The 20014-nt window shown below is 40.9% G+C and overlaps 1 protein-coding gene across 12 annotated transcripts in view; it reads right to left on the bottom strand.

Moving 5' to 3' along the window:
- Nucleotides 1–19613, bottom strand: part of BPTF (bromodomain PHD finger transcription factor) — a 129143-nt gene extending 109530 nt beyond the window's left edge. For all 12 annotated transcript variants that reach the window (XM_032457050.1, XM_032457056.1, XM_032457061.1 and 9 more), the window contains exon 1: nucleotides 18491–19613. In XM_032457050.1, coding sequence (XP_032312941.1) covers nucleotides 18491–19598 — 1108 coding nt within the window. In that variant the 5' untranslated portion in view covers nucleotides 19599–19613. The remainder of the gene's footprint in view (nucleotides 1–18490) is intronic.
- Nucleotides 19614–20014: the final 401 nt, after the last annotated feature.

The raw sequence follows: 20014 nt of genomic DNA, 5'->3' as shown, positions 1-20014 counted from the left end.
TTCCTTCCAAGCACACAAGGAACATTCACCTGAACAGACAATATTTGTTTTGGGTCATAACACATATCTCAAATGACTTAATTTTTTTAAACATTTAGCCATACCTAGGTACATTCTCTGACCATATGGAGTTAAATTAAAAACCAATAACAGAAAAATATCTGGGAAATTCCCAAATGTCTGAAAAGTAAACAATGCATTTCAAAACAATTCATAGGTCAAAGAGTTAAGTCACAATAGGAATTAAGAAATACTGTGAATTGAATGAAAATGAAAATACAACTAATCAAAAATTGTGGGGAAAAGCTTATAACGTGCATAAAGGGATGTGTACAGCAATAAACGCCTAGATTAGGAATGGAAGGTCTCAAGTCATTGACTGCAGGGTAAGCTTCTACCTTCAGAAACCACAATAAAAGCAAATCAAACCTAGAGCAAGCAGGAGGGAAACAACAGAGTAGAGTAAATTCAATGAAATTGAAGAGAGAAAAATTACAGACAGAAGTCAATGTATCCCAAAGCTGCTTCTTTTAACAGATTAATAACTAAACTGATAAACCTCTGGACAGACTGAACCAAGATAAAAGAGAGAAGATAAATTTCAATATCAGGAATGAAAGAGATGACATTACTACGGACTCTACAGATACCAAAAGGATAAGGGAATATTACAAACCACTTTATATTCACAAACTGGACTCACAATGAAAGGAGCCAATTTCTTGAAAGACATCAATAATCAAAGCCCACTCAAGAGCAATTTATATCTGGAATAGCTTTCTATGTATTAAAGAAATTGAATTCACAGTTAAATATCTTTCAACAAGGAGAACTCAAGCCTAGATAACATCACTGGAATATTCTACCAAACGTTTAAGGCAGAAATACTTAAAATTCTACACAATTTCTTGTAGAAAACAGTAAAGGAGGCAACTTTCCAATGCCTTTTGAGGCCATCATTACTCTGATATCAAAATCAGATGACATTACAAGAAAAAAAAAACTACAGATCAGTATTCCCCATAAACACAGACATAAAAATCCTCCAAAAACAACATATATATGAATTCAGCAATATATAAGAAGGATTCTACGTTGTGACCAAGTGGAGTTTAACTCCTGGAATGTAAACTGGTTCAACACTGAAAAATCACTCAACATAATTCACCATATCGAAAGACTAAATAAGAAATTAAGAATAAGCACTCACCAATTTAATTTTCAATCTTTATTAAATAACTACTATACACTGCTTTGTATAGAGAAAAAATAGTCAAGACACTATCCCTACTTTCAAAAAGTGTTTAAAAGCTACTTATTTAAATAAATAATTGAGTGGATTCTACAAAGAAAAAAAAAAGAAATTAAGAATAAGGAATACCATACAAACAAATCAACAGCTGCAGAAAAGAAATCTGACAAAATTGAACATCCATTCCTGATAAAAATTCTCAGCAAACTAGAAACAGAAGAGAACTTCTTCAACCTGAAAAATCTATAATAAACAACATAATTAATGGTCAAAGACTGACTATTTTAACCTCAAAATCAAGAACGAAACAAAGATCACCACTCTCATTTCTCTTACTCAACATCATACTAGAAGTCCTAGCCACTGAAATAAGAAAAAGAAAATCCAGCTTGGGAAAGGAAGATATAAAGGTATCATGCAAGGTAACATCATTACCAATGTAGAAAATCCCAAGAAACTGCATTATCCAATTTTATTTAAAAAGAAAAAAAAGTACGCATGTAAGTGCTCACACATATGCATACACACACACATTCACATAAAGACGGTTACCAAAGGACAGTAATCAAAATAATAACGTTAACTTCTGAGTTTTATAAATTTTTTGTATTTCTTTCCCGTTAAAGGGAAGAAGCAAAAATAAAATTTGAAGTTCTTACTAGATTTTCAGAAGTGTTATTTTAAAAATTCAAAGTTTTTCCCCCCTAATCTAATTATCCAAATCAAAGATTAATGAATGTCAAGAGCTCAAGAAGGGGCTGCTATCATGCTACAGTGGCAGAGCTGAGTAGTAGGAGCAGACATTCTGACTCACAAAGCCTAAAATATTTACTATCTGGCACTTTAAGAGAAAGCTTGCCAGTCTCTTGCCCGGTAGATCATCTAGTCCAGTCGACACTTTACAGGTCAGTAAACTAGTAAGGCCCACAGAGGAATGACTTCTCTAAGGTCACATGCAAGCTAAGGAGTAATAAAGAATTCCATTTCCCACTTGGCCAGAAAACTCTCAAAACAGACATCTCCCCATCTCCCTCCCCAGTCAGAGCTAAACTTCAGGCTGCCATATTACAAGTAAGTATATTTAGCAATAAATTAATGAGGAATGGACTTTGGGCCTAGTCTGCACCCAAGAACACCTGCTAAAGTCAGAGTAAACTTTGATAAGTTCTAGAAAAAGCCATATAAACACAGATCAGAATGTTAGAATAGGTGATGGGAGTTTACCCTGGGTCAGCCTACTAGATGTACCCCAACCATCCTACTCCTCGGAATCCACCCAAAGAAACACCAGTCGGGGTGACTAAAGATACAGCTCTAGCACATTTAGATCAGCACTGTCTGTAAAAGCAAAAAGGGACACAAGTTCCAACAGAGCTAGTCTTTTCAAGACAAATAAACTTTAACAGCGAATGCAGCTACATATTAATAAAGAAAAAAGCCACTTCATGTCTTTACCTTATATACTTGGACTATGTAGCATTTGAATTTGTGCCCCCTGCTATAAACAGTCTCCACTGTTAGGTTTCTCCTGAAATGCAGGGAAGATTTATAACTCAAGCTATTTAGGCAGTTAGGGATAATAATATATCTGGATGAATGCAATATTCCAAGTTTACAGAGGATCAGAGATCTGAGGCATTTCACCCAGGTAATTCAAACTAAAAAGTTCAAATATATATCTGAAATTGCAGTAAAATCACTTTTACTTTTTTTTTTATCGTTTGGATAACACTTTGAAAGCAGAGTACGGTCATAAGTTGGAGAAAAGAGTAATTTACTAAAACTTCAAGGAGTGTGTGAAATAATTTTGATGTCCAGAAGAACAGGGAAAGCTGCACGGACAGGAAGGGATAAAATTTTATTAGCTATTTTAAATGTTGGATTATTTCCTCAGACAAGTCTCGATGTAGCTATGCAAGCATTAGAAGGAAAAAGGACAAGAAGAGAAATTCCATGCAGATTAATATGTGCATTTCTGAAATGCTTTTTAAGTTCCATAAATAGAATATACTATAAACAGACCTCAAAGGAGGCAATGTTAACACACTGAAATCAAGCAGGAAGCCATGACAGCAAAATGTACAAACTGCACCTACTGAGCACTGCCACTCAGTATCCATCACCTGGCTGTGCAGTCTCCAAGTGTGTGAATTCTAGAACACATTCACGAGTAGAAAAGAGTCTAAGAATTAGCTTTCTTAGGAAATCTCCTGAGGTTCCATAATTGCAACTTAACATCACTTAAGTAACAAAAGAATTCCACTCAAAAAGTGACACCTTTTCCTTGAAAACTATTAAAGTAGTTAAATCATTTGTCCAGAGACTTCAGAGAAAGAGGTTTTATATAGGAGAACTCAGACACACTGAGACACACCAATATGTGACAATTCTGTTCCAACACCGACTTTTAAACTTTTACAATATAGGAACTGAGTAATCAAATTAAATTTCTCCCCCAAAAGTTTCTGAATTTTAATCCTTCTCCCTCCTGCCCTACATCTATGAATTAATTTTATCAGGACCACGGCAGATTTTCTAAAACTGTTAGCTGACTGCCTCTTCCCCCAACCACAGAGAACAACAATGATGCCCTCATCCTGAAGATGATCCCAAGTCTGACAGGTTCAACAAAGGAGAAGGACAGCCAGAGTGCTGGGGCTAACCAGGCTGTGCAGGATCAGGAGCAAATAAAAGACTTGAGGAGAAGAGAAGCTAGGTCAATTCCCACACGCTAGCAGAAGCGGACTGACTACAACAGCACAGTCAGTCCATCTATGATGGTATGAAATGACCCAAATGTTCTATATCACACGTAGCGACTGACACCTGAAATGTAGCTAGTGCCACTGAAGAAGTGAAGTTTGAATTTTACTTAATTTAACTTTAAGGGGAGAGAGTAGAACTCAGAGGTAGAATGCAGTGCTCAGCATGCACGAGGTCTGGGGTCAATCCCCAGTACTGCCATCAAAATAAAAATTTTTTAAAATAGTAAATAGCCCCATGTGGCTAGTGGCTGCCAACCTGGACAGGGCAGAACTAAGAGTGAAAGGATTTTTTCAGACTTGTACACTCAGTTCAACAATTACCTGTGCCGCCTACCGCATACTAGAGGGTGGGCCAGCACTAAGGAGAGGGAGATGAATGAGACCCTCCCTGCCTATGGTAGGTTCTAATGAAGGAGACAGCCAGATAACCACAGTCCACCTCAGTACAATGTCTTAACAGATAAAGACAGAATGATGAAGGGGTTGAATAATCCTTCCTAAATGTTTATGCACTCAATAACAGAGCCTCAAAATACATGAAGACTTAACAGAACTCCAAAGAGAAATAGGTAAAGCCACAATAGTTGTAGACATCAACATTCCTCTCTTGGAAATCAACAGAACAGGCAGGTGGAAAATCAGCAAGGATCTAGAACTTCACACTGCAACCACCTCGACCTGGCGCTTACAGAACACTCCACCCACCAGCAGCAGAACACACCTTCTCTCCAAGTCCTCTAGGGAAGTTCACCTAGCCAGACGACGTTTTGGGGCACAAAACAAACCTCAAAAATTTTTTTTACAAAACTAAAGTCATACAAAGTATGCTCTCTGAATATACTGAAATTAAATTAGAAATCAGTAAAAGAAACTTAAAACATTCCCAAATATTTGGAAACTAAACAACATCGAAATGTACAAGGCCCTGGTGGGTAGGGAAGAGGTAAGGGAACTCAGTTCCACCTAAGGAAAAGCAAAGAGGGACCAGAGAAGGCAGGCAGGAGAAGGTGACGGATGTGTGACTGGGCGTTCATCAGCACAGGTGTGTGAGGGGGACCTTCCCAAAGAATTCAGTAATACTTGACAATCAAATTCAAAGTAAAGAAAAATAAGTTGTAAATAAGAAGAGAAATAAAGGAGCTTTAGAAGTCAATTCAACCTTGACCTCCTTCTCTACCACACCCCCTCTAACCAATCTGTCATTCTAAGTCCTAAATTGTTTTTTGAATATTTCTCTCCAAAGTACAAGATGTGTCACTTCGTCAACTTCAGCTTGATTCCCTTCATCAATTCTTCCCTCACCCCAGTTCATTCTCTATTCTATAGCCAGAGGGACTTTTTCTTAAATCCACGAATCTGATCACATCACTCCCGACTTTAAAATCCTTCCTGGTTTTCCCTCCAGCCCACTGCACATGGGGATCCTAAGACCTAGAATCCTCTTTCCCCTTCTCACACCTGGCTACTTTAATTTTGAGCTTAAGTGTCACCTCTTTGGGGAAGTCTTTTCTGACACCCCTCCCCCTGCACAAGAAATGATATGACTTGCTCCCTGTGGAAGTAGTTCTCTCACTGATTCACTGGCTCTCTTCCCTGCTATATCAGAGCAGGGACCATATCTACTTTATTTGTGGCTACATTCCAGAGAGGGCCTAGCACGTAGCAGGTTTTCAATAGGTATCTTTTGAATAAATGAACAAATCAGTGAAGCAACAGAAGATGAGGCAGGTGGAGGGAAGCAAAACCCAAGTTGAGGTTGTCCACATTCAGTAAAGCACACATCATTTTTCCCACAAAGGAGTTTTAAGAAAGGGCATGACACCATCAGATCTGTCTCAGAGCCGGGCAGTGTGTGCAGAAGACGGACATGAGAGGAGATGAACAGACAAAGGAGGTGGGGCAGACAGGGCAGCTCCATCACGAGGCTAAGTAAAGCATAAGGAAGACCTGATGCGCAGATGAACAAGAGAGCATTCAGAAATCTAAAAGCTACGTAAGATGTAAAGTGAACAGGGCCTGTGACAAGCCTGGTGACATGGAGGCTGAGGCACAGGGAGGAGTCCGCTGCTTCCTCACTCTGACTCGGGCGACTCAGTGGGCAGTGCCATTACTCACTGAGCAAGGACACAGGAGGCTGGGAATTCTAAAGCACCAACTCTACTTGGAACACCTGAATTGGATGGGCCTACAGGACATCTGAGTGGAGGGGTTCAAGAAGTATTCACCCATCTGCGAGTTAAAACACAGGAAGGAAACCGTAACGATGGAGATTTGGGTATCAGGGGCCATGAAACTATTAAATCTTATTAGTAGTCAAAAAAAAAAAAAAAATGCTAATTCAAACACGAGAGCTTTTAACCCACTGAATGCAAAGGTGGTTTACAAATAATCAGTGCTGACCAAAATGGGCACTTTCATACACTGCTCGTGGAAATATATTTATTACACTTTTAATGCAACAATATACCATATTATATATATAACAATATGTATGTAATTATATATTACCTAATATATAATATAATATTTCTAATATATTAATAATACGTAGCAAAAGCCTTAAAAAAAATCAGTAATGTGAAGCAAGATTTATCTGAAGATTTAGCCACCACAGGTAATCACAGCAAACAGTCAGCCCTCCACATCCACGCGTTCTGCGCCCGTGTGAGATCACAAGGGCCAACTGAGCCACACCATTTTATATAAGAGACTTCAGTACCCACAGATTTTGGTATTCATGGAGGGGTCCTGGAGCCAATCACCCACAGATAGTAAGGAACGATTGTACACAACAGCTTAATCATTTGGTAACGCCCTACGATGGAATCTTATGTAAAAGCCATCATATCAGCCAGATTATTTTTCAAAAAAGCTCAGCTTTATTATGACACACTATGGTTTTAAAACATTCAATGACTCTACATTGCATACTAAGTACAAATTCCTCAGATTGGCATTTACTCAAATTGGTCCAGAATGTAACCTCCACGTCCCCAGCCTTGTCTCCTCCACACTCAGACCACAAGTATGTAGTCCCTGAACAAGCACCCTCCTGTCATCTTACATTCACCTGCTTTCTCTTCTCATTCCACCTCCACTTGGAGAAATTCAACCCAACTTTCAAGGCATATCTCAAGTTCAGCCTTGTTCTTGACACCATTTCTGATCTCCCAAATCGGCTAAGGCCTCTCTCCCCAATTTAGTTCTCTGTTTTCCTTACAGCATACTGTAGAGTCTGCCCCGTTATCTTACATTTATGCACTGTATTATCATTCCCTCTTCAAAAGAATAAAGACCTGAGAGTAGAGACCACTTCTTATCCACCACTGCTTCTCTTTGAAGCTTTTAACACAGTACATTGCATACTGAATAAGTATTAGATAAGTTATTTTTTAACTGTTCTAATCACATTGTAAAGAAATACTACATGAGACTTCAGTTTATATATGGCGAATACGTAACATGAGTTAATATCCTTTCCCTCTCAACACTTGGTAAATTGACAGCAAAGAAATACAAGAAGTAAAAATAGACTAGAACAAAGAGAAAAGAGCCACAATGAGATATCACCTCACACCTGCTAGAATGGCTATTCTCAAAAAGACAAGAAATAGCATGTGTTGGCAAGGATGTGGAGAAAAGGAAACCCTTGTGCACTGCTGGTGAGAATGCAAACTGGTGCAGCCCCTATGGAAAACAGTAGGAAAGATCCTCAAAAAATTAAAAATATAATTATCATACAATCCAGCAATTCCACATCTGGGTATATACCCAAAGGAAAAGAAATTACTATCTCGAAAAGATATCTACACCCCTATGTTCACTGCAGCATTATTTACAATTCAAGACATGAAACAACCTTAGTGTCCACTGGTGGATGACTAGATAAAGAAAATGTGGTGTGTACACACGTACACACACACACACACACACACACACACACACAATGTGGAATATCATTTAGTCATAAAAAAGGAGATCCTGCCATTTAAGACAACATGATGGACCTAAGGGCATTACACTACACGAAATAAGTCACACAGAAAAAGACAAATACCATACGATCTCACTCATAAAAACAATAGCAGCTCAGAGATACAGAGAACAGACTGGTGCTTGCCAGAGGCAAGGGATAGGGTGTGGGGGCAAAATAGGGGAAGAGGGTCAAAAGATACAAAGTGCCGTAAGTCATGCGGCTGTAACCTACAGCAGGGGAACTATAATTAAGACTGCTACATTGTATATCTGAAAGTTACTAAGAGAGTAGATCTCAAAAGCTGTCATCACAAGAAAAAAAACACATCTTTGGGAGGCAGGGAGGAAGGAACAGATGGAGCACAAGGGATTTTTAGGGCAATGAAATTACTCTGTATGATACTATACGGGTGGCTAGATGTCATTATGCATTTGTCAAAATTCATAGAATGTACAACATTAAGAGTGAACCCTAATGTAAACTATGGACTTCAGTTGATAATAATGTGCCCATGTTGGTTCATCGATTGTACCAAATATGCCACACTGATGAGAGATGTTGAGGGTAGGGGAGTATACATGTGTGGGTGGGAAGGGCTATATGTGAACTCTATTTTCTGCTCAATTCTGTTGTGAATCTGAAGCTGCTCTAAAAGAATAAAGTCTATTAAAAAACAAAACAACAACAACAAAAAGCAAACAAAAAGAAAAACAAACAAAAAACACATCTTTGTAACTATGTATATAGACAGATCACTGCAGTGATCACTTGCCAATGTATCAAGCACCATCAGGATGTTGTACCCCTGCAACTAAGATAATGTTGTATGTCAATTATACCACAATTGGGGGGGGGGGGGAGGCTGGCTCAGGGTTTCTAACAGGGAAATTTAGTAGAGTGTGTCTACGCAGAGGGGCAGGCCCTAGTCACCTTCCCTCACCCAGTTTCCCAGCATAGTGGATGCCCTGAGACCCCTACTCCCAGCCCCAAGCAATCTTCCCTTAAGAAACCAAACAAACAGACTCACAGGGGAAAAAACTAAAAGAGCGCAAGAGAAAACAAAAATACACAAAAACTGATCTGGGGTTCCACTGCCCAATTACTTCACAGTGAAACCCACAAAGTGCTATCCAGTGCTTCATTCCCCATAGGAACGGCTAAGAATCACGGGCATCTGAAATCAAAGAGAAAACTAAAACAGAAGAGTGGGATCTGAAGAAACACAAGACACTGAAGAAAACTGCAAAAACAATGATGATGATGATGATGATGATGATGATAAAAAATGTCCTTAGAGAGATGAGTGGATGTTGCATCCAAGAAGAGAATACTTTGAAAAAAGGAATAGAGAAGAGGGCTTTGGAAAATTATGTATCATAAATAATTACTATGTTAGCAGAACTTTCAAAAACAAATAGCAAGAAAACCACCCAATTAAAAACTGGGCAAAATATTTCAACATTTCACCAATGATTTTCTTTACAGATAGCAAACAAGCACATGAAAAGATGTTTAGCAACATTCATCATTAGGGCAATGCAAATTAAAACTGTAATGAAACATACCACTATACACCTACTACAATGGCTGGAACCATCACCCACTGCTGGTGAGAACACAAAATGTTTAACTAGAAAACAGTCTGGCAGTTTCTTAGAAAGTTAAAATACACTTAGCATACAACACAGTGATTCCACTCCTAGGTATTTACCCAAGAGAAATGAAAACTTATGTTTACAAAAAAAACCTGGAGGTGAATGTTTATAGCAGTTTTATTGATAATCTCCAAAACCTAGAAACAACTCAAATGTTCAAACTGGTGAATGGATAAACCAGCTGTGGTACATTCATATAATGAACTACCTCCCCGGCAATTAAAAGGAATCAGCTATTGACACAAGCAGTATCCTGACTGAGTCTCAAATGCGTTTCGTTGGGTAAAAGCAGCCAGACTCAGAAGATTACATATGGTATAATTCCAGTTATATGATGTTCAGGAAAAAGCAAACTATAGGGAAAGAAAAGAGACCAGTGGTGGCCTGGGTGGAGGAGGAGGGAGAAGGGCTGAGGACAGGAGTATAAGGGAATTCGGGGAGGTGATGGAACTAGTCTATGCTTTGAGGTGGTGGTGGTTACAAGACTGTATGCATCGGCCAAAACTTAGAGTCAAATTATACACTAAAAAGGGTGAATTTTACTGTTTATCTAAGTTGTACTTCAATATGTTTTTTTAAATTATCAATAAGGAGAAATACAAGAAGATACTATATCAACAAACAGCACGCTATGAAAAAGGAACAGTGAAAACAGTTTTTGGAAATTAACTATCTGATAGCTGAAACAAAAACTGATTTAATAGAAAGCCTGGAAGAGAAAGAGAAAGAAATCTACCAGAAAGCAGACCAAAAGGACAAACAGATTAAAAAGAATTTAAAAAGATAAGAAATTTCATAGGCTTAGTCTACAAGATCTAATATCTAACTAAGCAGGAATTCAAAAAAAGAACTGAGCAAAGTTGGGGGAAAATTAGCAAATCAGAGAAGACATTTTCTCAGAACTAAACAATATGAGTCTCCAAATTAAAAGGGCCCACCAAGACCCAGACACACTGAATGAAAAAGAGCCATATCAAGGTCTATGATATCACTGCAGAACTTCAGAATACCGGAGACCATGAAAAGAGCCTAAAATCTTTAGAAAGGGGGCAAAAAACAAATCAGACATGAAGGAAGTAATCAGAATGGCTCTTCACTTCTCAACAGCAACACCAGATGCTGGAACACAACAGAGCAAACCTCTCAAGTGAAACTGATTCTCTTATTTAGGATCCTATACCCAGCTGAACTATCTGCCAAGTGTTAGGACTGAAAAGGGCATTTTCAGATATATGATAAAAGAACAAAGGTTATTTCTCATGTACCCATTCTTAGAAGGCAGCCAGAGATTGTGCTGAAAAAGGAAACAAACCAAGAAAGCTGTAGAACCCAAGAAACAGAATCAACACGGAAAGCAGCGAAAAGCAGTTTCAGCGTGACCGACGTTCAACAGACCTTGAGAGCAACCAGCTCAGGTGAGAGCAGAAATTCCGAGGGCTGCAGAGGGAGATCAGCAAGGGAAAAAAAATGGAATTATTACATTGCAGAATTTGGAAAACAGTAAGTGGTAAGATATTTTAGACTTGAGAGTGCACTAGGCTAGGTACACAGAACACTAAGCTAGTAAAAAATATAAGGCAGTAACTCCAGAAAAATAGTTACAGTAATAATATTAGCACATGATTTGACTCAATTGTGAATATTTACATAGTTACAATAGTGTACTCAATCCCTCATGATTTATCCAAATATCATGTTACAACCTTAAGAAGAGGATAAAGAGAAAGTAAGGATAGTAGTAACAGGGCTAAATCTTCACCGTAACAAAGTCAAGGGAGAAATGTCTAAAATTGGTAAATCAAATAAAAGCATATTCTTTAAAAAATACTGTGGTAAATCCCAGGGGGAGGGAGAAAAAAAAAGCTAGAAGGACAGAAAGTCACTGCCTCTGGAGAGGTCAGGGTGGGAAGAGGTGCAGCAGGGAACTGCTTTTGTTCACCATGAGCCTTTCATACAATTTCAATGTATTTTACCTATGTTCATGTACTGCTTTGATAAGGATACAATGATGTGGGAACGTCTTGCTGTATATTAAGGAAAAACAATCAGTTTGCTTAACATCATCCTAGTTATTGTATCTTTTTAAAAATATGTAGATAAGAAGTTACAGTAAATGGAATAAAATGGAATATGTAGCCTGAACTCTATGAGGTATGTATCTCTCTAAATAAATCTATCTTTACTCAAAAAAAAAAGAATATATATAGAAATATGCCCAGTAATTATCTCTGGTCAGTGGGATTACAGATGATTATCATTTTCATCTTATATTATGTGTATTTTCCCAAAAGAGTAAATCTGCACTATTTTTAAATTTTTCGTTGCAATTTTTAAAAAACAACCTGAGAATAGATGAGATGAGATCTCAGGGGAAGAGGGGCAGTGAGCCCAGGGGCTGGTTCGAAAACCTGGAGCACTGGTGTTTAAGGAGCAGGCAGAGGAAGATGGCACAGAGAAAAGGAACTACCAGTGAGCTAGAAACATCAAGAGCACTCTTTCTACTTTAACTGAACAGTGTAAAAAACTGAAGTAAGTGTATTTTTTCATTATAGTTCTAGAATAAGTCAGCCATTAGGTAAACTAACTTTTTTAAATGGGTAAGTTAAACATTTAATAATTCTTTTCAAGAGGGGAAAATAAAGCTCTATTTTAATGTAGATTTTTACTTAAATGTGGCCCTCAAAATATTTTTATACCTTGTAAGTCAACTGACATCTTTCAATAGAATAAAACACTACCTCACCACATAGGAATTAAGGTCCCTATATCTTCACAGAACCTCCATCTTCAGGTCAGAAACAAATCAACAGACAATAATAGCTACTACTCACTGACTCTTTACCACGTGCAGGCCCTGCTCCAGGCACTGCACTTGTGTTAACCCTTCAGCCCTCACAGCACCTTGACTCAGTACTGTGAGAGTCCCACCTCACAGAGGAGTGAGGTCCAAAGAGCTGAGCCAAATGCCCATCATCGCAGAGTCCAGACTCAAACCCAAGAGGTCTGGTTCCAGATCCTTCCATCTATAAATCTCCAAAAGTAAATAAATAAATAGACCTAATTACCCCCCTCCCCACAAAATTAAAAAAAAAAAAAAGCTGCATGCACCTCAATGTTCACAGCAGCACTAGTTACAATAGCCAAGACACAGAACAACCTAAATGTCCATCCACAGATGACTGGATAAAGAAGATATGGTATATTTATACAATGGAATACTACTCAGCCATAAAAAAGAATGAAATAATGCCATTTGCAGCTATATGGATGGACCTGGAGATCACCATTCTAAGTGAAGTAAGCCAGAAAGAGAAAGAAAAAGAACATATCACTTACAGGCAGAATCTTAAAAAATGACACAAATGAATTTATTTACAAACCAGAAACAGACTCACAGACATAGAAAACAAACTTATGGTTACCAAAGGGGAAAGGGCGTAGCGGAGGGATAGATTAGGAGTTTGGGATTAGCAGATACAAACTACTATATATAAAATAAACAAGGTCCTACCGTATAGCACAAGGAACTATATTCAATATCCTGTAATAAACCACAATGGAAAAGAATATGAAAAAGTATAATTTGTGTATATATATTATATATATCTACTGAATCACTTTGCTGTACACTGGAAACTAACACAACATTGTAAATCAACTATAATTCAATAAAATAAATTTTAAAATGAGAAATATTAAAAAAAACATTACATTTAGCTATATGCATTTTAATTCTATCTGTATGATTTTACTTTCAATCTTTCAAAGCGAAATGTTCTGCCTCCTGAACCTTATCATTTTAAAGAACTGAAAGCATGAAAAAAATCAGAATAATGAGGGTCAGTGCTAAACGGGGCCAAATTATGAAGATGCGGCCACAACTGCTATAAGCAGGCACTGAAGAGAGAGACCAAGGTAAGCACTCTGGGAAGGACTCTGGGAAGAGAGCCCCAGAGAAGTGGGATTCGAGGAAGCCTGAGGAGCAGGGAGGGAGGGATCTACCTGATGCAAAGAGGGCATCAGCTAGGATTTGCTCTTGTCTATGCCACCCAGATTACCGGTCTGCCACCACTACCACCACCCTCTCACCCTCCAAGGATCTGCAGTCACAGGTTGGACAAGGAATTTTCAAAAGTAAAAAAAGGCGGACCTAACAGAAGAGACCAGAGTTTCTGGCCTTAATATCCCCAATCCTGCTGTGCACACACGTCAACACACAGCTCCATTCCAAACATATACCAGAAGAGTAGGTGAGTATGACTGTTCACAAGACCGTTTTTACTGCACATCTCGGCACACCTCTCTACTACTCGCAGAGCATGCTGTCCAACCTTTTAATAACTCTTTACGACCCTTGTTTTCTTTTAATTCTCATGTTTAACCTCAGGTACTGATACCTGAAAACAGATCTCATTAATTTAATCTCTTACAATCTTGAATTCCTATTGCTACTGAAAGCACCACCATTCTTACAGAGGCATATTTGATGAATTCCTCTCTGTTTACACTTTTGATGCTGTCGAGGCCTGGAGAACTCCGAAATACCCCCTGAACTGATCTTCCCATCCAGGGCTACAAAACTGACCCGGATCCCCACCAGCTATCTGTCCTCTTCCAATCCATCCTGCAGAAGAGAAGCAATGCTAAACTTCCTGACAACATCCCACCGAAATCATATCCCACTTGTTTCCAGATCTCCCAATGGATTTCCAATAATCTCCCAAATGAAGCAGATCTGAAATAGACTTGGAGAGGAGGGGAACCTTCAGAAATCAATTCCTCCAGGAATTCTCTCAATCTAGGGGGAAAGAGTTGACTGCATCGGTGATTTAACAGTATCTCCGTGATTTGATTTGGTTTTGTTTCATGCTCCTGCATGGTGCTTATGGGAATACAGCATATCTCTTAGGTGCCTCAGGAGTGAAAAATCACTGAGGATCACTGATTAGCCCAATTCTTACCCTACAGATGAGGGAGGGAGTACAAATGCCTGGTTCTCTAGGTACCGCCCAACAGCGGAGCTTTACACTTCACTTCCTATTCACATTCTCAGGCTCTCGCTAAACCAGTTACCTAAGGCTGCCCGCACTTTAAAATCAGTGCCTTGGTTCACGCTGCTCCCTCCCTCCCTCTGTAAATCCTTACTATCTGTGTGGCCATCCAGGAAGCATATGCCCACACCAACTCTGCCCTCCTTAAAATCTCCACTGCACTTTGCACCTCACTTGTACCAATCAAGAATTAGAAGTATACTGAAAAGGTATTTGGTTGACACAAGTGGGAATAAATATTGCCAAACCAGTAACAAACTGTGCTTCAGATAAATCTGCAGTTCATTCACAGCATCTTATGCCACCCACCACAACTGTCATCATCCTTAGAGGACACGAATCACTAGCTCTCCCAGGACAAAACCAGGGCTTTTGCTTTCTGAAGTCAGCAGAGGTTCCAAATTTCAAAATACCAGCTAGGTAGTCTCAGACATCTTATGCAGGTTAAATGCAAGAACTATTCTGTTTCAAGTCTGATTTAACTTTTTCGAATTAGCAAATGCTTGACTTCAGGGTGCTGTCAGAACTTCACCAACGCTTATTCAAAACAGATTTTCTATATAACCCTTCTCAACGTACTGGCCAAGTAGGTCATAAAAGCTACAGGCTGAAATAACTCTAAATTTTCACAATAAAAACAAAAGCCTTATTCAGTCAAATGCCTTGAATTTAAGCAAAACTAGATGATTCCAATTTCTGTATTAACAAGTTATCATCTAGCAGGGAGGGTATAGCTCAATGGTAGAGTGTGTGCTTAGCATGCATGAGGTTCTGGGTTCAATTCCCAATACCTTACTTAAAAAAAATATACCTAATTTTAGACCTAATTATCTCTTCCCTCCCAGAAAACCTTATCATCCCTATAGTCAGATTTGTCATGTAAGTACCTTACACACCCATTTACATTTTTTATCCATAAAAGGAAAACATTTCACCTCTAGTGAATAAACTTTTTAAAATCTATGATTTTAAAAATTAAGCTGGTAACATCAACGAATGTCTCAGTATAAACAGGTATATTACCTACAAAGTACTCAACATATGAATAAATGAATGAGTTATTTCTTATACTAGATAGTTAATATGCTAGTACTTAAGCCAGCATTCTAGTTCACAAAATTTAATCAACTTATTCTAAATTAGCAACAAAGTACACTTCTCTTTTAGCCCTGACAATAGAGCCGGATTCAAATCCACCATGAGCTCCTGGGATATCTTAAATCAGTCCTAGAATATTTTTCCTTCCAAAGCATGCACACATACACGTTTCCCTGACAGCCTTCTTCCCAGCCTTCACTGTCTAGGAGCACAGACAATAAAAATAATGAAACTCGTGCTTAGCCTAAACAACTCACTGGCACGTATTGTTATTCCAGGCAAGTGGCCATATTCTAAAAGTTTACAGCACAAAATGTATCATCTCTTTTACCATAAACTTGAGAAATAATGTTTCAAAAAGTAAAACAGCTAACAAGTTACCACCAGCACGCAATAAAGAAAATGCCTAGCAAGCAATATGAAACAGCAGCTCAAAACACACTAACTCTGGGAAGGAAAAAAAAAAAAAAAACAAAAACACCACCACCACACTAACCCTGGTGCTAAAGGCATTCACTGGTCAAACTGTCTATCAAAATCTCACTAGACCAATTTTTAGTTTCCAAAATCCAAAATACTCAGGAATTACGGCACCCATTGAAGAATTATCAAAACTTCATCTATTACAAGCTCTCACCTACTAACAATTATTTGTCCAATCAGCCTCTGATGAGCACCTGCTGTGTACGAGTCACTGTCCTAGAGGTGCAGGGAGTATAAAATTCATATAAGGATATACAGTCTTTAGTCTCACACAGATAGGGCCAGCACACACAAGGTACACTACAAGTGTCATTAGGAAAAACAAAATGTCATGGAAGTCCATAAAGATATAAGTATCTTTTTAAAAAAGGAAACCTAACCAACAAATTGCAGTTCAACTCAGCATATACAAAGCTCTCAGTCCTAAATATTACTTGCTAGACCTCTGAAGAGGAGTTAAAGTTAGCTGAACCACCCTGCCAAAACGCCTTAGCTCTGTCTAATTTGAAAAAACTTTCTCTGATAGTGTAATTTACCTTCCATGGGTCTTTCAATTCTGAGCTCTTGGTAGAAAGGACCACACATGATTTTTTTAAGGTAAAAACTATTACTATAAAAGATGTACTAAAATTAATTTGACAAAAAATGAAAAGTGGTGTGTAGTCCCTTCCACAAATAAGACATACACTTGACACTTGATTCATTCCCTTAATTCTCCTGTCAGCTTCCCCCCACCCCCACCCCCTTCCCAAAGACAGGAAGATATTCCTACTGTCAGGCAAAAGAAATTACCTTTTTCATTTGCTGTCAGGGCAATCTAAATGGGTTCATATCTGGTTTAATACTCATACTCCTCCAATGAGTATTTAAGCATTTATTTAAAAATGGGCACATTTAAATCTAACCACTTCTACTATCCTAGTCTCTTTTAAAACCAAAGTGACACATCTTAGTCACTTTTCAAAGATTGTATTTCCTCATAAACTTTACTTTGTAAATGCTCTTAAATCTAGATTCTAATTTCGTTAATCCAGATTAACAAAAATATAAAGGAAAAAATCTTTTAAGTTATTGCTACAAGTTAAGTTTTTTTCACAATTTAGTAAGCCACAACTACATATTTAATACAAAGCAGCAACTGTGTGTGTGTGTTTTAAATAAACAAAAAACATCTCAGCACCTGCCTAGAGAAACTTTCTGAGAAAACAGGCGAGGAGTCACCATGGAGAAATTCATTACAGATCCAGGGAGGACTACCATCTCAGAAACAGAATGAAAAGAAAAAAGTCATTTTACAATAAATCTCCCTATACTTCTGCTGTGTGACTTGGAAGTTGGTCCAAAAGTTCATCTCCGGTAATTACAACTGCTTGATCAAACTATCCGCCCCCTGCAACAGGTGACACGAAACTATATTTCTCAGGCAAAGCAAAGGGATCAAATTAGTTAAGACGCATGTTCTTGCCGTCTCTTATTTTGCATTTTACCAAAATGATTTTCAATCAGATGAAATACCCAATCTGTTTTGGCTTTGGTTTTCTGCTTTGCTTTTTAATCAGCCATTTACCAGCAACTGTTGCACGAGCCCATTAGCACTCAAGAATAAAAACAAACACACAGGACCAGGTAAAGCTCCCCTACTAACCCAACTGATCCATTTCCTTAACACAGTTTTAAAACCACACAGCCAGGCGTGTGAAGAGAAGCATGTTTTGTGTGTGTTCGTATGCCACAATCTGTCTAAATCCTCGATTCCCTTTTAAGGAACAGATATAGAATAAAAATCTAAAAGAAACCACATTAGAAATGCAAAGAGGTTTGCAAAACAAGAGGCTTCTTTCATTCCAAAAAACCAAACCAAAACAAGGAGAGAAAAATGAATGCAATGGATATGTGTGTGCCAAAGTTTCAATCCTGCCCGGTGGAGACACTGCACTGGCACAAATTTTTAAGAGGAAAAAAGAGGGGGTTGGGGGGAGAGAAAGAGAGAGAGCGAGTGTGTGGCCTGCGAACTGCAACAATGCAATCTCCATTTTGAACAATGCGCCTCTTTCCTCTTGTAAATCTAGTTTTTTGCCACTTGCTGTGCCGTCGCATTTCCCCTCTGTTTGGGGGGGAGGTGGGGTGGGGGGAGACAGAGAGAGAGTGAGCAAGGGGCGATGGGGGAGGAGGTGGGGAAGGAGTCTGCAGCAACTGGGCTGGGTGGGTACCTGGAGTGCTGCTATAGGTGCTATGGCTCCTGAAGCTGCTTTCCGTGCAGTAACTGGCGTCGTCGTCGTCGTCTTCCATCTCCTCCGGATAATCGGAGTCATCGTCGTCCTCCTCCATCTCATCTTCCTCGTCCTCCTCGGAATCCTGGGTCTCCTCGGCGTCGCCGTCCTCCTCCTCCTCCTCCTCCTCGGAGACCATGTCCTCCTCCTCCTCCTCCTCCTCTTCGCTCTCGTGGTCATCGTACACCACTTTGTTGACGGCCCTCCGGGCCGGGGTGGTCCGGGCCAGGTGGCCGCCGCCGCCCCCGCCCCCCGTCCTGCCGCCCCCGCCTCCTCGCCCCCCCCGGCCCGGGGCGCTGGTGCTGGGGGGGGCCGGCGGCGGCGGCGGCGGCGGCGGCGGCGGCGGCTTCCTCCGGCTACTGCTGCCCCCCCTGGGCGAGCTCAGCCGCGTCTTGGGCGCCACCTCAGCCTGGGCGGCGGCCCACCTGCCCCGGCTGCTGCCGCGGTGCCGCGAGCGGAGCCCCCCGATGGGTCCGGACGTGGGCGGCGGCGGCGGCGGCGGCGGCGGGGCCGGGGCGCAGCGCTCCGCAGCGGGAGCCGCGGGCTGCTTGGGCGGCCTGCCCCGCCGGCCCCTCATGTCGGAGCCGAGGCGGGGGGAGAAGGGAAAGCGGAGGGGGGAGGGGCGGGCGAAGGGGTGGCGGTGGGGAGCGCCGGGGCTGGGTGGGGAGGCCGGCGGGGCCGGGCGGGAGGGGCCCGGCCGGCGGAAGCGGGTGGAGGGAGAAGGCTCAATCCGAATTGCTGGGGCCCCACTCCGGATCGCCTTCAGCCGCCATCTTGTTTCTTCCCTCTCGCTCGGTGACTGGGGGAACCGACAGCGGCCGCAGGCCCGGAGCGCGGTCACGTGAGCTGCGCCGCCGACGAGCCTGGGACGGAGCGAGGCCGCGCGGCGGCCGCTAGGGGGAGCGCGGGAGCGCCGGGTCGGGGGCGGGGAGCCCTGGGTGCCTCCGCGCGGCGAGGCTGGACCGCAGCCGCCGGCGGCTCCGGGGAGAGGGGCTCTCCCTGGAGAAGTGCCCCGGGTCGGAGGCCTCGGGAGCCGACTGCTGAGCATGAAACTCACAGGGCCTCCTTCCGGCGTCCACCTTCCCCGGCTCAAAAATAAGGGTGGAGAAGCCCCCAAATTCATCCCCCTTCTGCCCCCTTAGGGAAACTGATGCTGAAAGCCAGAGAGGGTATCGCGAAGCGGGGAGACTTAAGCGACCCAGGCGGCAGGGCAGCGCCCGCAACCGAGGGAAATTACCTGGGGGCGGGGAGAGGAGCCCCCAGAAATGTGAAACTCCGAAGGCTTGGTTCTAGAGAGTCCTGAAATTGATCCCAATGACAACTGCTTGGGGGCTGTGCCAGAAGCCACGCCCTAGGCTGCCAGACCCCGAGGGAGAGCCATTCTGATACTCTTCGGATGAAATCCCCACCCAAAAACCCTTGGATAAACTCCAGAATGCAACTATATTCCAGTCTCCTCCACCT

This window comes from Camelus ferus, chromosome 16, assembly GCF_009834535.1.
Source record: "Camelus ferus isolate YT-003-E chromosome 16, BCGSAC_Cfer_1.0, whole genome shotgun sequence".
Lineage (NCBI taxonomy): Eukaryota > Metazoa > Chordata > Mammalia > Artiodactyla > Camelidae > Camelus > Camelus ferus.
The sequence above is the reverse complement of the archived record's forward strand: the minus strand, read 5'-3'. Positions and strand labels throughout refer to the sequence as shown.